General features: G+C 38.8%; 1 protein-coding gene across 1 annotated transcript; it reads right to left on the bottom strand.

Annotated features, from left to right (window-relative positions):
- Nucleotides 1–12,763: 12,763 nt before the first annotated feature.
- Nucleotides 12,764–13,995, bottom strand: LOC134822846 (neuronal pentraxin-2-like). Its single transcript, XM_063834114.1, has 2 exons — nt 13,230–13,995; nt 12,764–13,026 (listed from the first exon to the last, which is right to left on the bottom strand). Exons 1-2 carry the CDS (start codon nt 13,965–13,967, stop codon nt 12,913–12,915), a joined length of 852 nt encoding a protein of 283 aa, XP_063690184.1. The 5' UTR covers nt 13,968–13,995; the 3' UTR covers nt 12,764–12,912.
- Nucleotides 13,996–22,479: the final 8,484 nt, after the last annotated feature.

Here is a 22,479-nt window from a genome sequence, read left to right on the forward strand (position 1 = left end):
ACGGTGCTAGCACGACAAGTGGGTTACACTTCTGGGAACAGAAAGCGGGTATCCAATATGTTGTGGTCGGGTAGATGTTGTCAGGAAGTCTGAGTTGGCCAACAGCATAGAATGAGAACTCTGGTAGTTTTGTGCTTCCATCTTGGTGATTGTTGAAAAGGAAGGGTAAGGGGGCTTCAGTACTGTAGAAATCAAGAATGCGTAGGATCATTCGTGATAACCAAGAAAATGTCCCAGCACAGTCAGATTGATGGTTCATCACCAAAGTCCATGGAAAGTTCACGGTATAGTCCTACCCAGTTCTGTTATATTGAGGTCTCGTCATAATCGATATGTTAGCTTTCTCAGGATCATAATTGTAGTTCCAATCGCGTGGCTTCTACAAACGTGTTTTCTTAGAACGTACTTTCTTAATTATTTAGCTGGACGAAATACATTGGTGGTAACGGCTCATTATAAAATTTTATTACCAACCGCTGCCATAACGAGACAGTAATTATGGCTGTTCTTAGTCATCACGAGCAACATCATTACTTTCCTGGCTATAATCTGTCGTTTAACAACTACACCTGCCCTCGTTTATAGTATAGTCATTGCTGCTTTTTATTTACTTATCAATTTCTTATATTATAATTTATAAGAGGTTATTATAAGTTGTGAAGGGTTAGGAGGACTAAATTATGTTAGATGTGACCATTTTTTGTCTTATTATTTTGGGTCATCGATCAGCAAGTCGAATACCAGTACCACCTGCTTGCCAGGGTCTCAGTCAAGAAGTCTCAGTGGTAGATTCAGCTGTGATCAGCTCTTGCATGCAAATTTTCAGTCAATCAATAATCATTAATCATGAAACATCGTCGAACCAAGAAATGAACAATATCAAGAAAAAACAATATCTTTTCTCAGTAGCATTAAAGAGTCTAGATTAAAATTCATATCATTCTGTCCAAAATGGTCCCTGACAATAATAGTTGTGATGGTCTTCAAGTTCAATGGCGCCGGTTTTAAACAAAAATTGTCGTTAAATGTGACCTACCTATGTGATCTATGTTGAGTTTCGTCAAGACTTGACGGGGCCATCACATCTTCTGACCACCCCATAGCGAAGTAGAGTCTCGCTCGTTGCACCAGCACAGCAGAGAGTTCGTATTTGGAGGAGTATATCCCCTGATCGGCGGCTTATCAGGGAGAGACAGCATGAACTTTGTGAGCTTATCTTTGAAGTGCTCTAGATCTTGAATGACATTCAGATGGTAGGGGATTGCATTCCACAATTTAGGTCCCTGGACTGCAAATGAGTTGTCAAACAAGGTGAGGTTTGCTGTTGAACTGGTTCTACGTTTTGATGGAATTACTGCAAGGTTTCCAAGCCTTGGGCGTGAAACAAATAGAACGTTCAGATCATTGCTGGTCTTTCCGTGGAGGATTTTCCACATATGGAGAATGATGAATCGCTCCTGCCTTCGTTGAAGAGACATCAGAGATAGATAGACCAGGCGATCCCAGTAGTGGAGATCGCGCATTCGTGATATTCTGGCGGTGAATGCTTTCTGTACACTCTCCAGTTCTTGGATATCGCTGATTTTTGAGGGATGCCATAATGGACAGCAATAATCAAGCAGGTTCAGATTTCTTTCAACTTCAAGACCTTTATAAAAACCCATTCCAAATCAGTTTTTGGCAACGACCTTGACAAATACGAGTCTCCTAGCTTATAATATATTACACTTATATTAGAGTTAAATGAACATTTCAAAACAATTATAAAAACTATTTACGACTAAATATTCCCTGGCGACGACCACGGTCGTGATAGTCGTTTTCCGAAAAAATGTTTAATGATTTAAGTTGTGAGAAATTCAGGAAGCATCCCTGATCAAACTTAAATGTTTCTTCAACTCCGGTTGTTGTCCAATATCTGAGGTCTGCAGTGTCATCACTGTTGGCCTATCACATTCTTTTTAACTCGCTTCGAAACAAAGTTCCTTATTTGCTGACAAAGACAGATTCTTATGAGAGGATTCAATGCAGACAGAAAAATTGACATCCCAAATGCACCGAGCACGGTTATAAAAGGAGCTTGGAACCTATGATATAAGTAGGTCACCCGAATGGCGATCATAACAGCATTTCCGATATTCATGATGAGAACAGCCTGAGAACTCTTGCGGAGTGTCACAGTTGATTCCTCGTTGCTGGTTCGCCCTTTCTTCTTCATCAGACAGTTAACCGTGAGTAGAGAACTTAGTACTCCTGCTGCTCCCAACGTGCAACTTATAACAATGAGGATGGTGAATATAATAAGATAAGCGTATGGAGATGCATATGGAGATGAACGTCGTAAGGATCAGCGAGGAGAACACTACGAACCTGAATATTACCGTTTCTACTTGCTCTGCCACGGTGCTAGCACGAACAAGTGGGTACACTTCTGGGAACAGAAAGCGGTATCCAATCTGTAGTGGTCGGTAGATGTTGGTCAGGAAGTCTGAGATGGCCAACAGCATGAAGAGAACTCTGGTAGTTTTGAGCCTTCCATCTTGGTGATAGTTGAAGAGGAAGGTAAGGGGGTTCAGTACTGTAGAAATCAAGAATGCAAGGATCATTGTGATACCGAGAAGATAGTCACCGGCAGAGTCAGCATCTGATGGTTCATCACCAAAGTTCATGAAGTTCGGTATAAGTCCTTCCAGTTCTGTTACATTGAGGTCTCCATCAATAATCGATATGTTAGCTTTCCTCAGGATCATAATATAGTTCCCAATCAGCGTGGCTTTCTCCAAACGAGTTTTTCTTAGAACGTACTTTCTTTAGCTGGAAGAAATACATTGGTGGTAACGGCTCATACAAATTTTATTACCAACCGCTGCCATAGCGACATAGTAATTATGGCTGTTCTTAGTCATCACGAGCAACATCATTACTTTCCTGGCTATAATCTGTCGTTTAACAACTACACCTGCCCTCGTTTATAGTATAGACATTGCTGCTTTTTATTTACTTATCATTTGCTTATATTATAATTTATAAGAGGTTATTATAAGTTGTGAAGGGTTAGGTAGTGGAGGACTAAATTATGTTAGATGTGACCATATTTTGTCTTATTATTTTGGGTCATCGATCAGCAAGTCGAATACCAGTACCACCTGCTTGCCAGGGTCTCAGTCAAGATGACTCAGTGGTAGATTCAGCTGTGAGCAGCTCTTGCATTCAAATTTTCAGTTTATCAATAATCATTAATCATGAAACATCGTCGAACCAAGAAATGAACAATATCAAGAAAAAACAATATCTTTTCTCAGTAGCATTAAAGAGTCTAGATTAAAATTCATCTCATTCTGTCCAAAATGGTCCCTGACAATAATAGTTGTGATGGTCTTCATGTTCAATGGCGCCGGTTTTAAACAAAAATTCTCGCCAAATCAAGCAGGTTCAGATTTCTTTCAACTTCAAGACCTTTATAAAAACCCATTCCAAATCAGTTTTTGGCAACGACCTTGATAAATACGAGTCTCCTAGCTTATAATATATTACACTTATATTACAGTTGTATGAACATTTCAAAACAACTATTAAAACTATTTACGACTAAATATTTCTTGGCGACGACCACGGTCGTGATAGTCGTTTTCCGAAAAAATGTTTAATGATTTAAGTTGTGAGAAATTCAGGAAGCATCCCTGATCAAACTTAAATGTTTCTTCAACTCCGGTTGTTGTCCAATATCTGAGTTCTGCAGTGTCATCACTGTTGGCCTATCACATTCTTTTTAACTCGCTTCGAAACAAAGTTCCTTATTTGCTGACAAAGACAGATTCTTATGAGAGGATTCAATGCAGACAGAAAAATAGACATCCCAAATGCACCGAGTACGGTTATAAAAGGAGCTTGGAACCTATAATATAAGTAGGTCACCCGAATGGCGATCATAACAGCATTTCCGATATTCATGATGAGAACAGCCTGAGAGCTCTTGCGGAGTGTCACAGTTGATTCCTCGTTGCTGGTTCGCCCTTTCTTCTTCATCAGACAGTTAACCGTGAGTAGAGAACTTAGTACTCCTGCTGCTCCCAACGTGCAACTTATAACAATGAGGATGGTGAATATAAGAACAGCGTCTCCTGGTTTACCTTTAAAAGCTGTACCCTGCAATTGTAAGAAATAGTAACTCAAGTAAGAAGTGCTTTTTCCCGGTATTCCAACGGTCACTAAATAATATATCAGCATGACACCTACGATAGAGACAGTAATGATCATCATGACAACTTTACCAGACAGCTTATAGAAGGGAAATTTAACATTGATGAACCTGCAAATGGAGATGAACGTCGTAAGGATTAGCGAGGAGAACACAATGACTCTGAATATCACAGTTTCTACTTGCTCTGCCACAGTGCTAGCACGAAAAAGTGGGTACACTTCTGGGGACAGAAAGTGGTATCCGATCTGTAGTGGTCGGTAGATGTTGGTCAGGAAGTCTGAAATGGCCAACAGCATGAAGAGAATCTTGGTAGTTTTGAGCCTTCCATCTTGGTGATAGTTGAAGAGGAAGGTAAGGGGGTTCAGTACTGTAGAAATCAAGAATGCAAGGATCATTGTGATACCGAGAAGATAGTCACCGGCAGAGTCAGCATCTGATGGTTCATCACCAAAGTTCATGAAGTTCGGTATAAGTCCTTCCAGTTCTGTTACATTGAGGTCTCCATCAATAATCGATATGTTAGCTTTCCTCAGGATCATAATATAGTTCCCAATCAGCGTGGCTTTCTCCAAACGAGTTTTTCTTAGAACGTACTTTCTTTAGCTGGAAGAAATACATTGGTGGTAACGGCTCATACAAATTTTATTACCAACCGCTGCCATAGCGACATAGTAATTATGGCTGTTCTTAGTCATCACGAGCAACATCATTACTTTCCTGGCTATAATCTGTCGTTTAACAACTACACCTGCCCTCGTTTATAGTATAGACATTGCTGCTTTTTATTTACTTATCATTTGCTTATATTATAATTTATAAGAGGTTATTATAAGTTGTGAAGGGTTAGGTAGTGGAGGACTAAATTATGTTAGATGTGACCATATTTTGTCTTATTATTTTGGGTCATCGATCAGCAAGTCGAATACCAGTACCACCTGCTTGCCAGGGTCTCAGTCAAGATGACTCAGTAGTAGATTCAGCTGTGAGCAGCTCTTGCATTCAAATTTTCAGTTTATCAATAATCATTAATCATGAAACATCGTCGAACCAAGAAATGAACAATATCAAGAAAAAACAATATCTTTTCTCAGTAGCATTAAAGAGTCTAGATTAAAATTCATCTCATTCTGTCCAAAATGGTCCCTGACAATAATAGTTGTGATGGTCTTCATGTTCAATGGCGCCGGTTTTAAACAAAAATTCTCGCCAAATCAAGCAGGTTCAGATTTCTTTCAACTTCAAGACCTTTATAAAAACCCATTCCAAATCAGTTTTTGGCAACGACCTTGATAAATACGAGTCTCCTAGCTTATAATATATTACACTTATATTACAGTTGTATGAACATTTCAAAACAACTATTAAAACTATTTACGACTAAATATTTCCTGGCGACGACCACGGTCGTGATAGTCGTTTTCCGAAAAAATGTTTAATGATTTAAGTTGTGAGAAATTCAGGAAGCATCCCTGATCAAACTTAAATGTTTCTTCAACTCCGGTTGTTGTCCAATATCTGAGTTCTGCAGTGTCATCACTGTTGGCCTATCACATTCTTTTTAACTCGCTTCGAAACAAAGTTCCTTATTTGCTGACAAAGACAGATTCTTATGAGAGGATTCAATGCAGACAGAAAAATAGACATCCCAAATGCACCGAGTACGGTTATAAAAGGAGCTTGGAACCTATAATATAAGTAGGTCACCCGAATGGCGATCATAACAGCATTTCCGATATTCATGATGAGAACAGCCTGAGAACTCTTGCGGAGTGTCACAGTTGATTCCTCGTTGCTGGTTCGCCCTTTCTTCTTCATCAGACAGTTAACCGTGAGTAGAGAACTTAGTACTCCTGCTGCTCCCAACGTGCAACTTATAACAATGAGGATGGTGAATATAAGAACAGCGTCTCCTGGTTTACCTTTAAAAGCTGTACCCTGCAATTGTAAGAAATAGTAACTCAAGTAAGAAGTGCTTTTTCCCGGTATTCCAACGGTCACTAAATAATATATCAGCATGACACCTACGATAGAGACAGTAATGATCATCATGACAACTTTACCAGACAGCTTATAGAAGGGAAATTTAACATTGATGAACCTGCAAATGGAGATGAACGTCGTAAGGATTAGCGAGGAGAACACAATGACCCTGAATATCACAGTTTCTACTTGCTCTGCCACAGTGCTAGCACGAAAAAGTGGGTACACTTCTGGGGACAGAAAGTGGTATCCGATCTGTAGTGGTCGGTAGATGTTGGTCAGGAAGTCTGAAATGGCCAACAGCATGAAGAGAATCTTGGTAGTTTTGAGCCTTCCATCTTGGTGATAGTTGAAGAGGAAGGTAAGGGGGTTCAGTACTGTAGAAATCAAGAATGCAAGGATCATTGTGATACCAAGAAAATAGTCACCAGCAGAGTCAGCATCTGATGGTTCATTGCCAAAGTTCATGAAATTCGGTATAAGTCCTTCCAGTTCTGTTACATTGAGGTCTCCATCAATAATCGATATGTTAGCTTTCCTCAGGATCATAATATAGTTCCCAATCAGCGTGGCTTTCTCCAAACGAGTTTTTCTTAGAACGTACTTTCTTTAGCTGGAAGAAATACATTGGTGGTAACGGCTCATACAAATTTTATTACCAACCGCTGCCATAGCGACATAGTAATTATGGCTGTTCTTAGTCATCACGAGCAACATCATTACTTTCCTGGCTATAATCTGTCGTTTAACAACTACACCTGCCCTCGTTTATAGTATAGACATTGCTGCTTTTTATTTACTTATCATTTGCTTATATTATAATTTATAAGAGGTTATTATAAGTTGTGAAGGGTTAGGAGGACTAAATTATGTTAGATGTGACCATTTTTTGTCTTATTATTTTGGGTCATCGATCAGCAAGTCGAATACCAGTACCACCTGCTTGCCAGGGTCTTAGTCAAGAAGTCTCAGTGGTAGATTCAGCTGTGATCAGCTCTTGCATTCAAATTTTCAGTCAATCAATAATCATTAATCATGAAACATCGTCGAACCAAGAAATGAACAATATCAAGAAAAAACAATATCTTTTCTCAGTAGCATTAAAGAGTCTAGATTTAAAATTCATATCATTCTGTCCAAAATGGTCCCTGACAATTATAGTTGTGATGGTCTTCAAGTTCAATGGCGCCGGTTTTAAACAAAAATTCTCGCCAAATGTGACCTACCTATGTGATCTATGTTGAGTTTTCGTCAAGACTTGACGGGGCCATCACATCTTCTGACCACCCCATAGCGAAGTAGAGTCTCGCTCGTTGCACCAGCACAGCAGAGAGTTCGTATTGGAGGAGTATATCCCCTGATCGGCGGCTTATCAGGGAGAGACAGCATGAACTTTGTGAGCTTATCTTTGAAGTGCTCTAGATCTTGAATGACATTCAGATGGTAGGGGATTGCATTCCACAATTTAGGTCCCTGGACTGCAATGATTTGTCAAACAAGGTGAGGTTTGCTGTTGAACTGGTTCTACGTTTTGATGGAATTACTGCAAGGTTTCCAAGCCTTGGGGCGTGAAACAAATAGAACGTTCAGATCATTGCTGGTCTTTCCGTGGAGGATTTTCCACATATGGAGAATGATGAATCGCTCCCCGCCTTCGTTGAAGAGACATCAGAGATAGATAGACCAGGCGATCCCAGTAGTGGAGATCGCGCATTCCTGATATTCTGGCGGTGAATGCTTTCTGTACACTCTCCAGTTCTTGGATATCGCTGATTTTTGAGGGATGCCATAATGGACAGCAATAATCAAGCAGGTTCAGATTTCTTTCAACTTCAAGACCTTTATAAAAACCCATTCCAAATCAGTTTTTTGGCAACGACCTTGACAAATACGAGTCTCCTAGCTTATAATATATTACACTTATATTAGAGTTAAATGAACATTTCAAAACAATTATAAAAACTATTTACGACTAAATATTCCCTGGCGACGACCACGGTCGTGATAGTCGTTTTCCGAAAAAATGTTTAATGATTTAAGTTGTGAGAAATTCAGGAAGCATCCCTGATCAAACTTAAATGTTTCTTCAACTCCGGTTGTTGTCCAATATCTGAGGTCTGCAGTGTCATCACTGTTGGCCTATCACATTCTTTTTAACTCGCTTCGGAAACAAAGTTCCTTATTTGCTGACAAAGACAGATTCTTATGAGAGGATTCAATGCAGACAGAAAAATTGACATCCCAAATGCACCGAGCACGGTTATAAAGGAGCTTGGAACCTATGATATAAGTAGGTCACCCGAATGGCGATCATAAACAGCATTTCCGATATTCATGATGAGAACAGCCTGAGAACTCTTGCGGAGTGTCACAGTTGATTCCTCGTTGCTGGTTCGCCCTTTCTTCTTCATCAGACAGTTAACTGTGAGTAGAGAACTCAGTACTCCTGCTGCTCCCAACGTGCAATTTATTACAATGAGGATGGTGAATATAATAAGATAAGCGTTTCCTGGTTCACCTATAACAGCTGTACTCTGTAAATCTAAGAAGAAGTAAGAAGTGCTTTTTCCCGGTATTCCAACGGTCACTGAATAGTATATCAGCATGACACCTACGATAGAGACAGCAATGATCATCATGACAACTTTACCAGACAGCTTGTAGAAGGGAAATTTAACATTGATGAACCTGCATATGGAGATGAACGTCGTAAGGATCAGCGAGGAGAACACTATGAACCTGCATATTACCGTTTCTACTTGCTCTGCCACGGGTGCTAGCACGAACAAGTGGGTACACTTCTGGGAACAGAAAGCGGTATCCAATCTGTAGTGGTCGGTAGATGTTGGTCAGGAAGTCTGAGATGGCCAACAGCATGAAGAGAATCTTGGTAGTTTTGAGCCTTCCATCTTGGTGATAGTTGAAGAGGAAGGTAAGGGGGTTCAGTACTGTAGAAATCAAGAATGCAAGGATCATTGTGATACCAAGAAAATAGTCACCAGCACAGTCAGCATCTGATGGTTCATCACCAAAGTTCATGAAATTCGGTATAAGTCCTACCAGTTCTGTTATATTGAGGTATCCATCAATAATCGATATGTTAGCTTTCCTCAGGATCATAATATAGTTCCCAATCAGCGTGGCTTTCTCCAAACGAGTTTTTCTTAGAACGTACTTTCTATAGCTGGAAGAAATACATTGGTGGTAACGGCTCATACAAATTTTATTACCAACTCGGTGCCATAACGACACCGGACACAGTAATTATGGCTGTTCTTAGTCATCACGAGCAAGATCATTACTTTCCTGCGATAATCTGTCGTTTAACAACTACACCTGCCTCGTTTATAGTATAGTCATTGCTGCTTTTTATTTACTTATCAATTTCTTATATTATAATTTATAAGAGGTTATTATAAGTTGTGAAGGGTTAGGAGGACTAAATTATGTTAGATGTGACCATTTTTGTCTTATTATTTTGGGTCATCGATCAGCAAGTCGAATACCAGTACCACCTGCTTGCCAGGGTCTCAGTCAAGATGACTCAGTGGTAGATTCAGCTGTGAGCAGCTCTTGCATTCAAATTTTCAGTTTATTCAATAATCATTAATCATGAAACATCGTCGAACCAAGAAATGAACAATATCAAGAAAAAAACAATATCTTTTCTCAGTAGCATTAAAGAGTCTAGATTAAAATTCATCTCATTCTGTCCAAAAATGGTCCCTGACAATAATAGTTGTGATGGTCTTCATGTTCAATGGCGCCGGTTTTAAACAAAAATTCTCGCCAAATCAAGCAGGTTCAGATTTCTTTCAACTTCAAGACCTTTATAAAAACCCATTCCAAATCAGTTTTTGGCAACGACCTTGACAAAATACGAGTCTCCTAGCTTATAATATATTACACTTATATTACAGTTGTATGAACATTTCAAAACAACTATTAAAACTATTTACGACTAAATATTTCCTGGCGACGACCACGGTCGTGATAGTCGTTTTCCGAAAAAAATGTTTAATGATTTAAGTTGTGAGAAATTCAGGAAGCATCCCTGATCAAACTTAAATGTTTCTTCAACTCCGGTTGTTGTCCAATATCTGAGGTCTGCAGTGTCATCACTGTTGGCCTATCACATCTTTTAACTCGCTTCGAAACAAAGTTCCTTATTTGCTGACAAAGACAGATTCTTATGAGAGGATTCAATGCAGACAGAAAAATAGACATCCCAAATGCACCGAGTACGGTTATAAAAGGAGCTTGGAACCTATAATATAAGTAGGTCACCCGAATGGCGATCATAACAGCATTTCCGATATTCATGATGAGAACAGCCTGAGAGCTCTTGCGGAGTGTCACAGTTGATTCCTCGTTGCTGGTTCGCCCTTTCTTCTTCATCAGACAGTTAACTGTGAGTAGAGAACTTAGTACTCCTGCTGCTCCCAACGTGCAACTTATAACAATGAGGATGGTGAATATAAGAACAGCGTCTCCTGGTTTACCTTTAAAAGCTGTACCCTGCAATTGTAAGAAATAGTAACTCAAGTAAGAAGTGCTTTTTCCCGGTATTCCAACGGTCACTAAATAATATATCAGCATGACACCTACGATAGAGACAGTAATGATCATCATGACAACTTTACCAGACAGCTTATAGAAGGGAAATTTAACATTGATGAACCTGCAAATGGAGATGAAACGTCGTAAGGATTAGCGAGGAGAACACAATGACCCTGAATATCACAGTTTCTACTTGCTCTGCCACAGTGCTAGCACGAAAAAGTGGGTACACTTCTGGGGACAGAAAGTGGTATCCGATCTGTAGTGGTCGGTAGATGTTGGTCAGGAAGTCTGAAATGGCCAACAGCATGAAGAGAACTCTGGTAGTTTTGAGCCTTCCATCTTGGTGATAGTTGTAGAGGAAGGTAAGGGGGTTCAGTACTGTAGAAATCAAGAATGCGAGGATCATTGTGATACCAAGAAGATAGTCTCCAGCAGAGTCAGCATCTGATGGTTCATTGCCAAAGTCCCGGAAGTTTGGCATAATTACTTCGAATTCTGTAACATTGAAGTCTCCATCAATGATCGATATGTTAGCTTTTCTCAGGATCATAATGTAGTTACCAATATGCGTGACAGTCTAAAAATTATATTTTGCCTACAGAACAACTTTTTTAGCTGCAATAAACTGAAATAGAGTCACATCAGCTTTCAAAGTTTTTTGATTCGCTACCGAATCAAAAATAGGGATTAAGAGTGTTTTTACCGATTACAATCATCATTATTACTTTTAAAACCAAAGCCAGTCGTTGACATAAAACAGCTGGTACACTATTTTCCCTATTTTAAGTTATAAACGGTTAAATAGTGAAGGAGGACTAATGTTGCATTATAAAATTAAAGATTTTACCGTCTTTTAAAAATCTATTTAGGGTCATCCATCAAATGTCACCTGGTTGCAGGTAGCTTCGAAAAAGTGATAATTATGAAACTCGTTAGTTGCTACACATGACCAAAGTTTTAACCACCATCCGCTACCGAATCAAAAATAGGGCCAGGGACTAAGAATTTTTTTACCGATTACAATCATCATTATTACTTTCAGAACCAAGACCAGTCGTTGACATAAAACAGCTGGCACACTCCTTGATAACTGGTTTTTAAAACTTAAATTAGTAGTTATATAAAGTAAAATAGTGAAGGAGGAGGACTAATGTTACATGATTAGATAGTTAGATGTGACCGTCTTTTTAAAATCTATTTTGGGTTATCTATCCCCAATACCACCTGGTTGCAGGTAGCTTCGAAAAGTGATAATTATGAAATTCGCTAGTTGCTACAACATGACCAAGGTAATCGATCGACAAAACACCGCAATTTTTTAAAGCGGAATCAATAATTTTATGAGATTGTAACCCAGAATTAAAATGAATAACCCCTTTCTCGAGGGTTAAACAGTAAGTTACTTTATCTGTGTCCTTTTATATAGAATGTCATTTAAACGTTGAGAGCAATTCAGGCAGCTAATTATTAATTAGCTAATTATATCGGTTAATGGTTGTCGTGTTTTGAAAAAGAATATGATTTACCTGTACCTCCCTTCCAATGTCTAGATCTGTAATAGTTACAACGTTCATACTTTACAATTGATTTACATTTCATTCGAAGAGGGCCTATAGTTGAGTTTTGAAGAAATGAACAAAGTCCGGAAGTCAGGTTCGGATGTTGACTTTGGATAATTGGTAATCTGAAAATACAGTTCCTGTAAAGTACTGTATCTGGAAATAATTAATTCAAAAATGCACTTATAAAATCATTATGTAAAATAACCAAGTAGAATAACCCGTAAACGATCAAAATTGAATTCCTATGATTTAATTTTTGGATAATTTTGAATACGCATGTAAGGTGTCCGGAATTCAACAATTCACTCTGATCTGTGTACTTCGTTATGTAAAACAAATTGAAACACACATAACTTTCTTATTTTCAATGCAAGTTTTTGCGGATTTTCCATTAAATTTCTCAAAAATATGCCATTTTAAACCCTGTATGCCATTTTAAACCCTGTCACGTTGAAAATCATGCTGAAGTTTAAATTTTTCAAAATTACAAATATTTGCCCGAGAAACAATGGATGTTCAACGCTTTAATGTCAAGAAACTATTCATGTCCGTTGCCTAAAGATAAAAAGTTCCGAAACATTATTCCCCTCTGGATGTACTGTCCCTCTAGTGGTGATTTCTGAGATGCCGGATGAGAGGGTCGTCTATTTTGTGGCCCAGAAATTCTTGGAGAACGTCGAATTGGTCCTCCATCTTCTTCAGAATCTCATCGTCCACAACCTGGAATACGAAAAGTAACGAAATTATGTCATTGGTAATTAAACTTCACCTGTAATTTATAACGCAGTTTTATGTTTAAATGTTTTATCAAGTTGTTAAGTAGTACCTATACTGGCAGCTGAAAATTATCCATCGAATTATAAATTTCAGTTCATGAGTTATCGTTGAGCTTCTTAGTATGGCACAATTTTACCATTTCTAACCTTATTGTAAAAGTCTGTGAAGTAGAGCACATTCCAGTGATCTCCGGGGCATGTAATCGGCACTTCAGTGATCGTTCCGTGCCTCTCAGTAGCATAAAGGATGGTCTCCCACCGCAGGAAAGCATCTGCTATAAGAGAATCCTCAAAGTCAGAGCACATCCCCGAGGAGAACATCTCTCCTACTTCCCCAGCTTCCAGTTGCCTTTTGTAGACATTCAGCTTTAGGAGTTCACCTCCAAATGGATGGTTGTTGAATGAAGCCTCCATTGTTGCTGTCTTGTGGTACTGTCCTATAGCGATTGTTCCTCCCACAGTCAGTTTTACGTCACCAGATTCTTCCTGTGCTATTGCCTCACCATCAAAATATAGTACCCTGGTCTTAGTTTCATGCCCATATGTAATGCAGACGTGGTGCCATTCGTCTGAAGGGACGGCCTGGCTGTTCTGTATATGATCCTGGTTCATGTAAGCCCAGCCGCTTATCTTGCCTGCAATTATGATCTCATGAATCCTGGAAGGTGCATTGTACGTGAACCAGGCATCATGAACACTATCAGCTGTTTTCTTGTTGATCCATGAACATATCGAAATGGCTTCCTTTACCGGTTCCATGTCCAGTTGCAGCATCATGTAGCTCTGGAGATCGTTGCCAAAGCTCAGAGCAGTGGCGGGACCGTGAGCCAAGGACTGCTCCACGGAGTAGGCCAGGATCAGGAGTGTTAGATAAAACAGAAACATTCGGGCAAAGTCGAGAAAAAATAATGTCGAGAATGAGATGGTCCTCTATTTTTGTATGGTTGTGGGGAGTTGGCTTGCCTCATTGGATGGGGACCTTTCGTGGCGGACTTTTTGTTAGTTATTGTCATGACAGCTTTATGATTGAACCTCGTTAGCTTCTAGGATAACTTGAATATAACAGCTGGTCAACAAATTATCTAAGTTTGCCATTTATCCTTAATCCTATGCGGGCAGCAAAAATTAAGTTCATCTTCTATTAATTCAGCGGTAACTTATATAAATTTATAAAAAATATCGTTGTAAAAGACGCTCTGTTCCTCAGCTAAGAATTAAGATTGGAAACGTGTCTTGTTCACTTTTCACAAAACGTGATAATGCCATGTGACATGTTCCTTTGTCCTATCCTCATCGGATCTAGTCTCAATACTCATAATAATTATTTCTGATTTAACTTATCTATAATCTAGTATCTACTGGTATAGGCAGATGGTTTGAAGAGCATCATCACAAGTCTGTGCTCCACTATTATACAGTAATTTATATAACATTATTTATTATAATATTTATAATAATTTATAATAATTTATTTCGTATATTATTTAGTATGTATTTTTTATACAATTATTTTCCCTGATGCAGATCAAAATTCTTTATCTGAAAATAAATGCGAAAAAATGGCGAAATTCATGACCGCAGACCGTTGCTACGTTGTGCTGAAGTCGCACTTTCATAAGTTCCCCTATCAATGTTCTTATTATAATTGCATCTTACAGTGTTTTCTTTTAAAAAGCGCAGGTTGATCTACATCCTTCCTATCATAGAATTATTAGAGAAAAACAAGGCTCCTTGACAAAATCGAAATTGTTTACTACTAAAAGAGACTGCAGTTTCATTGTTTTATGTCATTTCTGCTGGATGATTTTCTTTTTAACTCGCTTCAAAATGAAGTTTTTTATTCCCTGACTGAGACAAATCCTTATGAGAGGATTTAATGCAGACAGAATAACTGCCATCCCAAATGCACCGAGCACGTTAATCAAAGGAGCGTGGGACCCATAATATGAGTACGCCACCTGAATGGCAATCATAACAGCATTTCCGATATTCATGATGAGAACAGCCTGAGAACTCTTGCGGAGTGTCACAATTGATTCCTCGTTGCTGGTTCGCCCTTTCTTGTTCATCAGACAGTTAACTGTGAGTAGAGAACTCAATACCCCTGCTACTCCAAGCATGCAAACTAATACATTGTGAATGATGAACGATGGATAGTCGTTTATCGGTCCTTCTGCAGCGGATGTCATCTGGCAAAGTAAGTAGAAATAAGAACTGTTTTTCCTCGGTATTCCCACGATCACGAAATAGTATATCAGCATGCAACATAGGATAGAGACAGTAATGACCATCATGACAACTTTACCAGACAACTTATAGAATGGAAATTTAACATTGATGAACCTGCAAATGGAGATGAACGTCGTAAGGATCAGCGAGGAGAACATGAAAAGTTTAAATATGAGAGCCTCTACTTGATCTGCTACGGTGCTAGCACGAACAAGTGGGTACACTTCTGGGGACAGAAAGCGGTATCCAATCTGTAGTGGTCGGTAGATGTTGGTCAGGAAGTCTGAGATGGCCAACAGCATGAAGAGAACTCTGGTAGTTTTAAGCCTTCCATCTTGGTGATAGTTGAAGAGGAAGGTAAGGGGGTTCAGTACTGTAGAAATCAAGAATGCGAGGATCATTGTGATACCAAGAAAATAGTCACCAGCACAGTCAGCATCTGATGGTTCATCACCAAAGTCCATGAAGTTCGGTATAAGTCCTACCAGTTCTGTTATATTGAGGTCTCCGTCAATAATCGATATGTTAGCTTTCCTCAGGATCATAATGTAGTTCCCAATCAGCGTGGCTTTCTCCAAACGAGTTTTTCTTAGAACGTACTTTCTTAATTCTTTAGCTGGAAGAAATACATTGGTGGTAACGGCTCATACAAATTTTATTACCAACCGCTGCCATAACGAGACAGTAATTATGGCTGTTCTTAGTCATCACGAGCAACATCATTACTTTCCGGGCTATAATCTGTCGTTTAACAACTACACCTGCCTTCGTTTATAGTATAGTCATTGCTGCTTTTTATTTACTTATCATTTGCTTATATTATAATTTATAAGAGGTTATTATAAGTTGTGAAGGGTTAGGTAGTGGAGGACTAAATTATGTTAGATGTGACCATATTTTGTCTTATTATTTTGGGTCATCGATCAGCAAGTCGAATACCAGTACCACCTGCTTGCCAGGGTCTCAGTCAAGATGACTCAGTGGTAGATTCAGCTGTGAGCAGCTCTTGCATTCAAATTTTCAGTTAATCAATAATCATTAATCATGAAACATCGTCGAACCAAGAAATGAACAATATCAAGAAAAAATAATATATTTTCTCAGCAGCAATAAAGAGTCTAGATTAAAATTCATATCATTCTGTCCAAAATGGTCCCTGACAATAATAGTTGTGATGGTCTTCAAGTTCAATGGCGCCGGTTTTAAACAAAAATTGTCGCCAAATCAAGCAGGTTAGATTTCTTTCAACTTCAAGACCTTTATAAAAACCCATTCCAAATCAGTTTTTGGCAACGACCTTGACAAATACGAGTCTCCTAGCTTATAATATATTACACTTATATTAGAGTTAAATGAACATTTCAAAACAACTATAAAAACTATTTACGACTAAATATTCCCTGGCGACGACCACGGTCGTAATAGTCGTTTTCCGAAAAAATGTTTAATGATTTAAGTTGTGAGAAATTCAGGAAGCATCCCTGATCAAACTTAAATGTTTCTTCAACTCCGGTTGTTGTCCAATATCTGAGGTCTGCAGTGTCATCACTGTTGGCCTATCACATTCTTTTTAACTCGCTTCGAAACAAAGTTCCTTATTTGCTGACAAAGACAGATTCTTATGAGAGGATTCAATGCAGACAGAAAAATTGACATCCCAAATGCACCGAGCACGGTTATAAAAGGAGCTTGGAACCTATGATATAAGTAGGTCACCCGAATGGCGATCATAACAGCATTTCCGATATTCATGATGAGAACAGCCTGAGAGCTCTTGCGGAGTGTCACAGTTGATTCCTCGTTGCTGGTTCGCCCTTTCTTCTTCATCAGACAGTTAACCGTGAGTAGAGAACTCAGTACTCCTGCTGCTCCCAACGTGCAATTTATTACAATGAGGATGGTGAATATTATAAGATAAGCGTCTCCTGGTTTACCTATAACAGCTGTACTCTGTAAATGTAAGAAGAAGTAAGAAGTGCTTTTTCCCGGTATTCCAACGGTCACTGAATAGTATATCAGCATGACACCTACGATAGAGACAGCAATGATCATCATGACAACTTTACCAGACAGCTTGTAGAAGGGAAATTTAACATTGATGAACCTGCATATGGAGATGAACGTCGTAAGGATCAGCGAGGAGAACACTATGAACCTGAATATTACCGTTTCTACTTGCTCTGCCACGGTGCTAGCACGAACAAGTGGGTACACTTCTGGGAACAGAAAGCGGTATCCAATCTGTAGTGGTCGGTAGATGTTGGTCAGGAAGTCTGAGATGGCCAACAGCATGAAGAGAACTCTGGTAGTTTTGAGCCTTCCATCTTGGTGATAGTTGAAAAGGAAGGTAAGGGGGTTCAGTACTGTAGAAATCAAGAATGCGAGGATCATTGTGATACCAAGAAGATAGTCACCAGCAGAGTCAGCATCTGATGGTTCATCACCAAAGTTCATGAAGTTCGGTATAAGTCCTACCAGTTCTGTTATATTGAGGTCTCCGTCAATAATCGATATGTTAGCTTTCCTCAGGATCATAATATAGTTCCCAATCAGCGTGGCTTTCTCCAAACGAGTTTTTCTTAGAACGTACTTTCTTTAGCTGGAAGAAATACATTGGTGGTAACGGCTCATACAAATTTTATTACCAACCGGTGCCATAACGACACCGGACACAGTAATTATGGCTGTTCTTAGTCATCACGAGCAAGATCATTACTTTCCTGGCTATAATCTGTCGTTTAACAACTACACCTGCCCTCGTTTATAGTATAGTCATTGCTGCTTTTTATTTACTTATCAATTTCTTATATTATAATTTATAAGAGGTTATTATAAGTTGTGAAGGGTTAGGTAGTGGAGGACTAAATTATGTTAGATGCGACCATATTTTGTCTTATTATTTTGGGTCATCGATCAGCAAGTCGAATACCAGTACCACCTGCTTGCCAGGGTCTCAGTCAAGAAGTCTCAGTGGTAGATTCAGCTGTGAGCAGCTCTTGCATTCAAATTTTCAGATAATCATTAATCATGAAACATCGTCGAACCAAGAAATGAACAATATCAAGAAAAAACAATATCTTTTCTCAGTAGCATTAAAGAGTCTAGATTAAAATTCATATCATTCTGTCCAAAATGGTCCCTGACAATAATAGTTGTGATGGTCTTCAAGTTCAATGGCGCCGGTTTTAAACAAAAATTCTCGCCAAATCAAGCAGGTTCAGATTTCTTTCAACTTCAAGACCTTTATAAAAACCCATTCCAAATCAGTTTTTGGCAACGACCTTGACTCCTAGCTTATAATATATTACACTTATATTACAGTTAAATGAACATTTCAAAACAACTATACAAACTATTTACGACTAAATATTCCCTGGCGACGACCACGGTCGTGATAGTCGTTTTCCGAAAAAATGTTTAATGATTTAAGTTGTGAGAAATTCAGGAAGCATCCCTGATCAAACTTAAATGTTTCTTCAACTCCGGTTGTTGTCCAATATCTGAGGTCTGCAGTGTCATCACTGTTGGCCTATCACATTCTTTTTAACTCGCTTCGAAACAAAGTTCCTTATTTGCTGACAAAGACAGATTCTTATGAGAGGATTCAATGCAGACAGAAAAATAGACATCCCAAATGCACCGAGTACGGTTATAAAAGGAGCTTGGAACCTATAATATGAGTAGGTCACCCGAATGGCGATCATAACAGCATTTCCGATATTCATGATGAGAACAGCCTGAGAGCTCTTGCGGAGTGTCACAGTTGATTCCTCGTTGCTGGTTCGCCCTTTCTTCTTCATCAGACAGTTAACCGTGAGTAGAGAACTTAGTACTCCTGCTGCTCCCAACGTGCAACTTATTACAATGAGGATGGTGAATATAAGATAAGCCTCTCCTGGTTTACCTGTAACAGCTGTACACTGTAAATGTAAGTAGAAGTAAGAAGTGCTTTTTCCCGGTATTCCAATGGTCACTAAATAGTATATCAGCATGACACCTACGATAGAGACAGTAATGATCATCATGACAACTTTACCAGACAGCTTGTAGAAGGGAAATTTAACATTGATGAATCTGCAAATGGAGATGAACGTCGTAAGGATTAGCGAGGAGAACACTATGAACTTGAATATTACAGTTTCTATTTGCTCTGCCACGGTGCTAGTACGAAAAAGTGGGTACACTTCTGGGGACAGAAAGCGGTATCCAATCTGTAGTGGTCGGTAGATGTTGGTCAGGAAGTCTGAGATGGCCAACATCATGAAGAGAACTCTGGTAGTTTGGAGCCTTCCATCTTGGTGATAGTTGAAGAGGAAGGTAAGGGGGTTTAGTACCGTAGAAATCAAGAATGCAAGGATCATTGTGATACCAAGAAAGTAATCACCGGCGAAGTCAGCATCTGATGGTTCATTGCCAAAGTCCCGGAAGTTTGGTATAAGTCCTTCCAGTCTTTCCACTCCTTTTTCATCAAATGATATGTTAGCTTTCCTCAGGATCATAATGTAGTTCCCAATATGCGGGATGGTCTAAAAAGTATATTTTGCTTACAGAACAACTTTTTTGCTGGAATGAACTAAAATAGAGTCACATCGGCTTTCAAAGTTTTAATCACCAACTGCTACCAAATCAAAAATAGGGACTAAGAGTGTTTTTACCGATTACAATCATTATTACATTTAAAACCAGTCGTTGACATAAAACAGCTGGCACACTCCTTAATTACTTGTTTTTAAAACTTATGTTAGCAGTATATAAAGTTAAATAGTGAAGGAGGAGGACTAATGGTACATGATTAGATGTTACTGTCTTTTTTAATCTATTTTGGATTATCTATTGATCCCCAGTGTCACCTGGTTGCAGTTAGCTTCGAAAAGTGTAGTGATAATTATGAAACTCGCTAGTTGCTACAGCATGACCAAGATAATCGATCGAAAACAAACCGCAATTTTTTTACAGCGGAATCAATAATTTTATGAGATTGTAATTCAAAATTAAATTTATAACCCCTCTTTCTCGAGGGTTAAATACAGTAAGTTACTTTATCTGTGTCCTTTTATATAGAATGTCATTAAAACGTTGAGAGTAATTCAGGCAGCTAATTATTAATTAGCTAATTATATCGGTTAATGGTTGTCGTGTTTTGAAAAAGAATATGATTCACCTGTACTTCCCTTCCAATGTCTAGATCTGTAATAGTTACAACGTTCATACTTTACAATTGATTTACATTTCATTCGAAGAGGGCCTAGTTGAGTTTTGTAGATATGAACGAAGTCAGGTTCGGATGTTGACTTTGGGTAATTGGTAATCTGAAAATACAGTTCCTGTAAAGTACTGTATCTGGAATTAAATTCCAAAAATGCACTTATAAAATCATTATGTAAAATAACCAAGTAGAATAACCCGTAAACGATCAAAATTGAATTCCTATGATTTAATTTTTGGATAATTTTGAACACGCATATAAGGTGTCCGGAATTCAACAATTCACTCTTATCTGTGTACTTCGTTATGTAAAACAAATTGAAACACACATAACTTTCTTATTTTCAATGTAAGTTTTTGCGGATTTTCCATTAAATTTCTCAAAAATATGCCATTTTAAACCATGTGTTGAAAATCATGCTAAAATTTAAAGTTTTCAAAATTACAAATATTTGCCCGAGAAACAATGGATGTTCAACGCTTTAATGTCAAGAAACTATTCATGTTCGTTGCCTAAAGATAAAAAGTTCCTAAACATTATTCCCCTCTGGCTGTACTGTCCCTCTAGTGGTGATTTCTGAGATGCTGGATGAGAGTGTCGTCTATTTTGTGGCCCAGAAATTCTTGAAGAACGTCGAATTGGTCCTCCATTTTTTTCAGAATGTCATCGTCCACAACCTGGGATACGAAAAGTAACAATATACGAAATTAGGTCATTATACGAAATTAGGTCATTGGTAATTAAACTTCACCAGTAATTTATAACGCAGTTTTATGTTTAAATGTTTTATCATCGTCGCAAATGTCAAGAAGATTAGTCAATTAGAATACCGGCAGCTGAAAATTAACCATCGAATTATAAATTTCAGTTCATGAGTTATCGTTGAGCTTCTTAGTCTGGCACAATTTTACCATTTCTAACCTTATTGTAAAAGTCTGTGAAGTAGAGCACATTCCAGTGATCTCCGGGGCATGTAATCGGCACTTCAGTGATCGTTCCGTGCCTCTCAGCAGCATATAGGATGGTCTCCCACCGCAGGAAAGCATCTGCTATAAGAGAATCCTCAAAGTCAGAACACATCCCCGCGGAGAACATCACTTCTACTTCCCCAGCTTCCAGTTGCCTTTCGTAGACATTCAGCTTTAGGAGTTCACCTCCAAATTGATGGTTGTGGAATGAAGCCTCCATTGTTGCTGTCTTGTGGTACTGTCCTATAGCGATTGTTCCTCCCACAGCCAGTTTTACGTCACCAGATGCTTCCTGTGCTATTGCCTCACCATCAAAATATAGTACCCTGGTCTTAGTTTCATACCCCCATGTAATGCAGACGTGGTGCCATTCGTCTGAAGGGACGGCCTGGCTGTTCTGTATATGATCCTGGTTCATGTAAGCCCAGCCGCTTATCTTGCCTGCAATTATGATCTCATGAATCCTGGAAGGTGCATTGTACGTAAGACCAGGCATCATGAACACTATCAGCTGTTTTCTTGTTGATCCATGAACAGACCGAAATGGCTTCCTTTACCGGTTCCATGTCCAGTTGCAGCATCATGTAGCTCTGGAGATCGTTGCCAAAGCTCAGAGCAGTGGCGGGACCGTGAGCCGAGGACTGCTCCACGGAGTAGGCCAGGATCAGGAGTGTTAGATAAAACAGAAACATTCGGGCAAAGTCGAGAAAAAATAATGTCGAGAATGAGATGGTCCTCTATTTTTGTATGGTTGTGGGGAGTTGGCTTGCCTCATTGGATGGGGACCTTTCGTGGCGGACTTTTTGTTAGTTATTGTCATGACAGCTTTATGATTGAACCTCGTTAGCTTCTAGGATAACTTGAATATAACAGCTGGTCAACAAATTATCTAAGTTTGCCATTTATCCTTAATCCTATGCGGGCAGCAAAAATTAAGTTCATCTTCTATTAATTCAGCGGTAACTTATATAAATTTATAAAAAATATCGTTGTA

This window comes from Bolinopsis microptera, chromosome 11 (genome assembly GCF_026151205.1).
Source record: "Bolinopsis microptera isolate Bmic1 chromosome 11, MBARI_Bmic_1.0, whole genome shotgun sequence".
Lineage (NCBI taxonomy): Eukaryota > Metazoa > Ctenophora > Tentaculata > Lobata > Bolinopsidae > Bolinopsis > Bolinopsis microptera.

What these genes read in the sequence shown, in the direction of transcription:
- LOC134822846 (XM_063834114.1), bottom strand. Translation starts at nt 13,967, where the DNA reads ATGTTTCTGTTTTATCTAACACTCCTGATCCTGGCCTACTCCGTGGAG. An exon ending in TCACAGACTTTTACAATAAG is followed by an intron (nt 13,027 to 13,229) that starts GTTAGAAATGGT and finishes TTCGTATTCCAG; the next exon opens with GTTGTGGACGATGAGATTCT.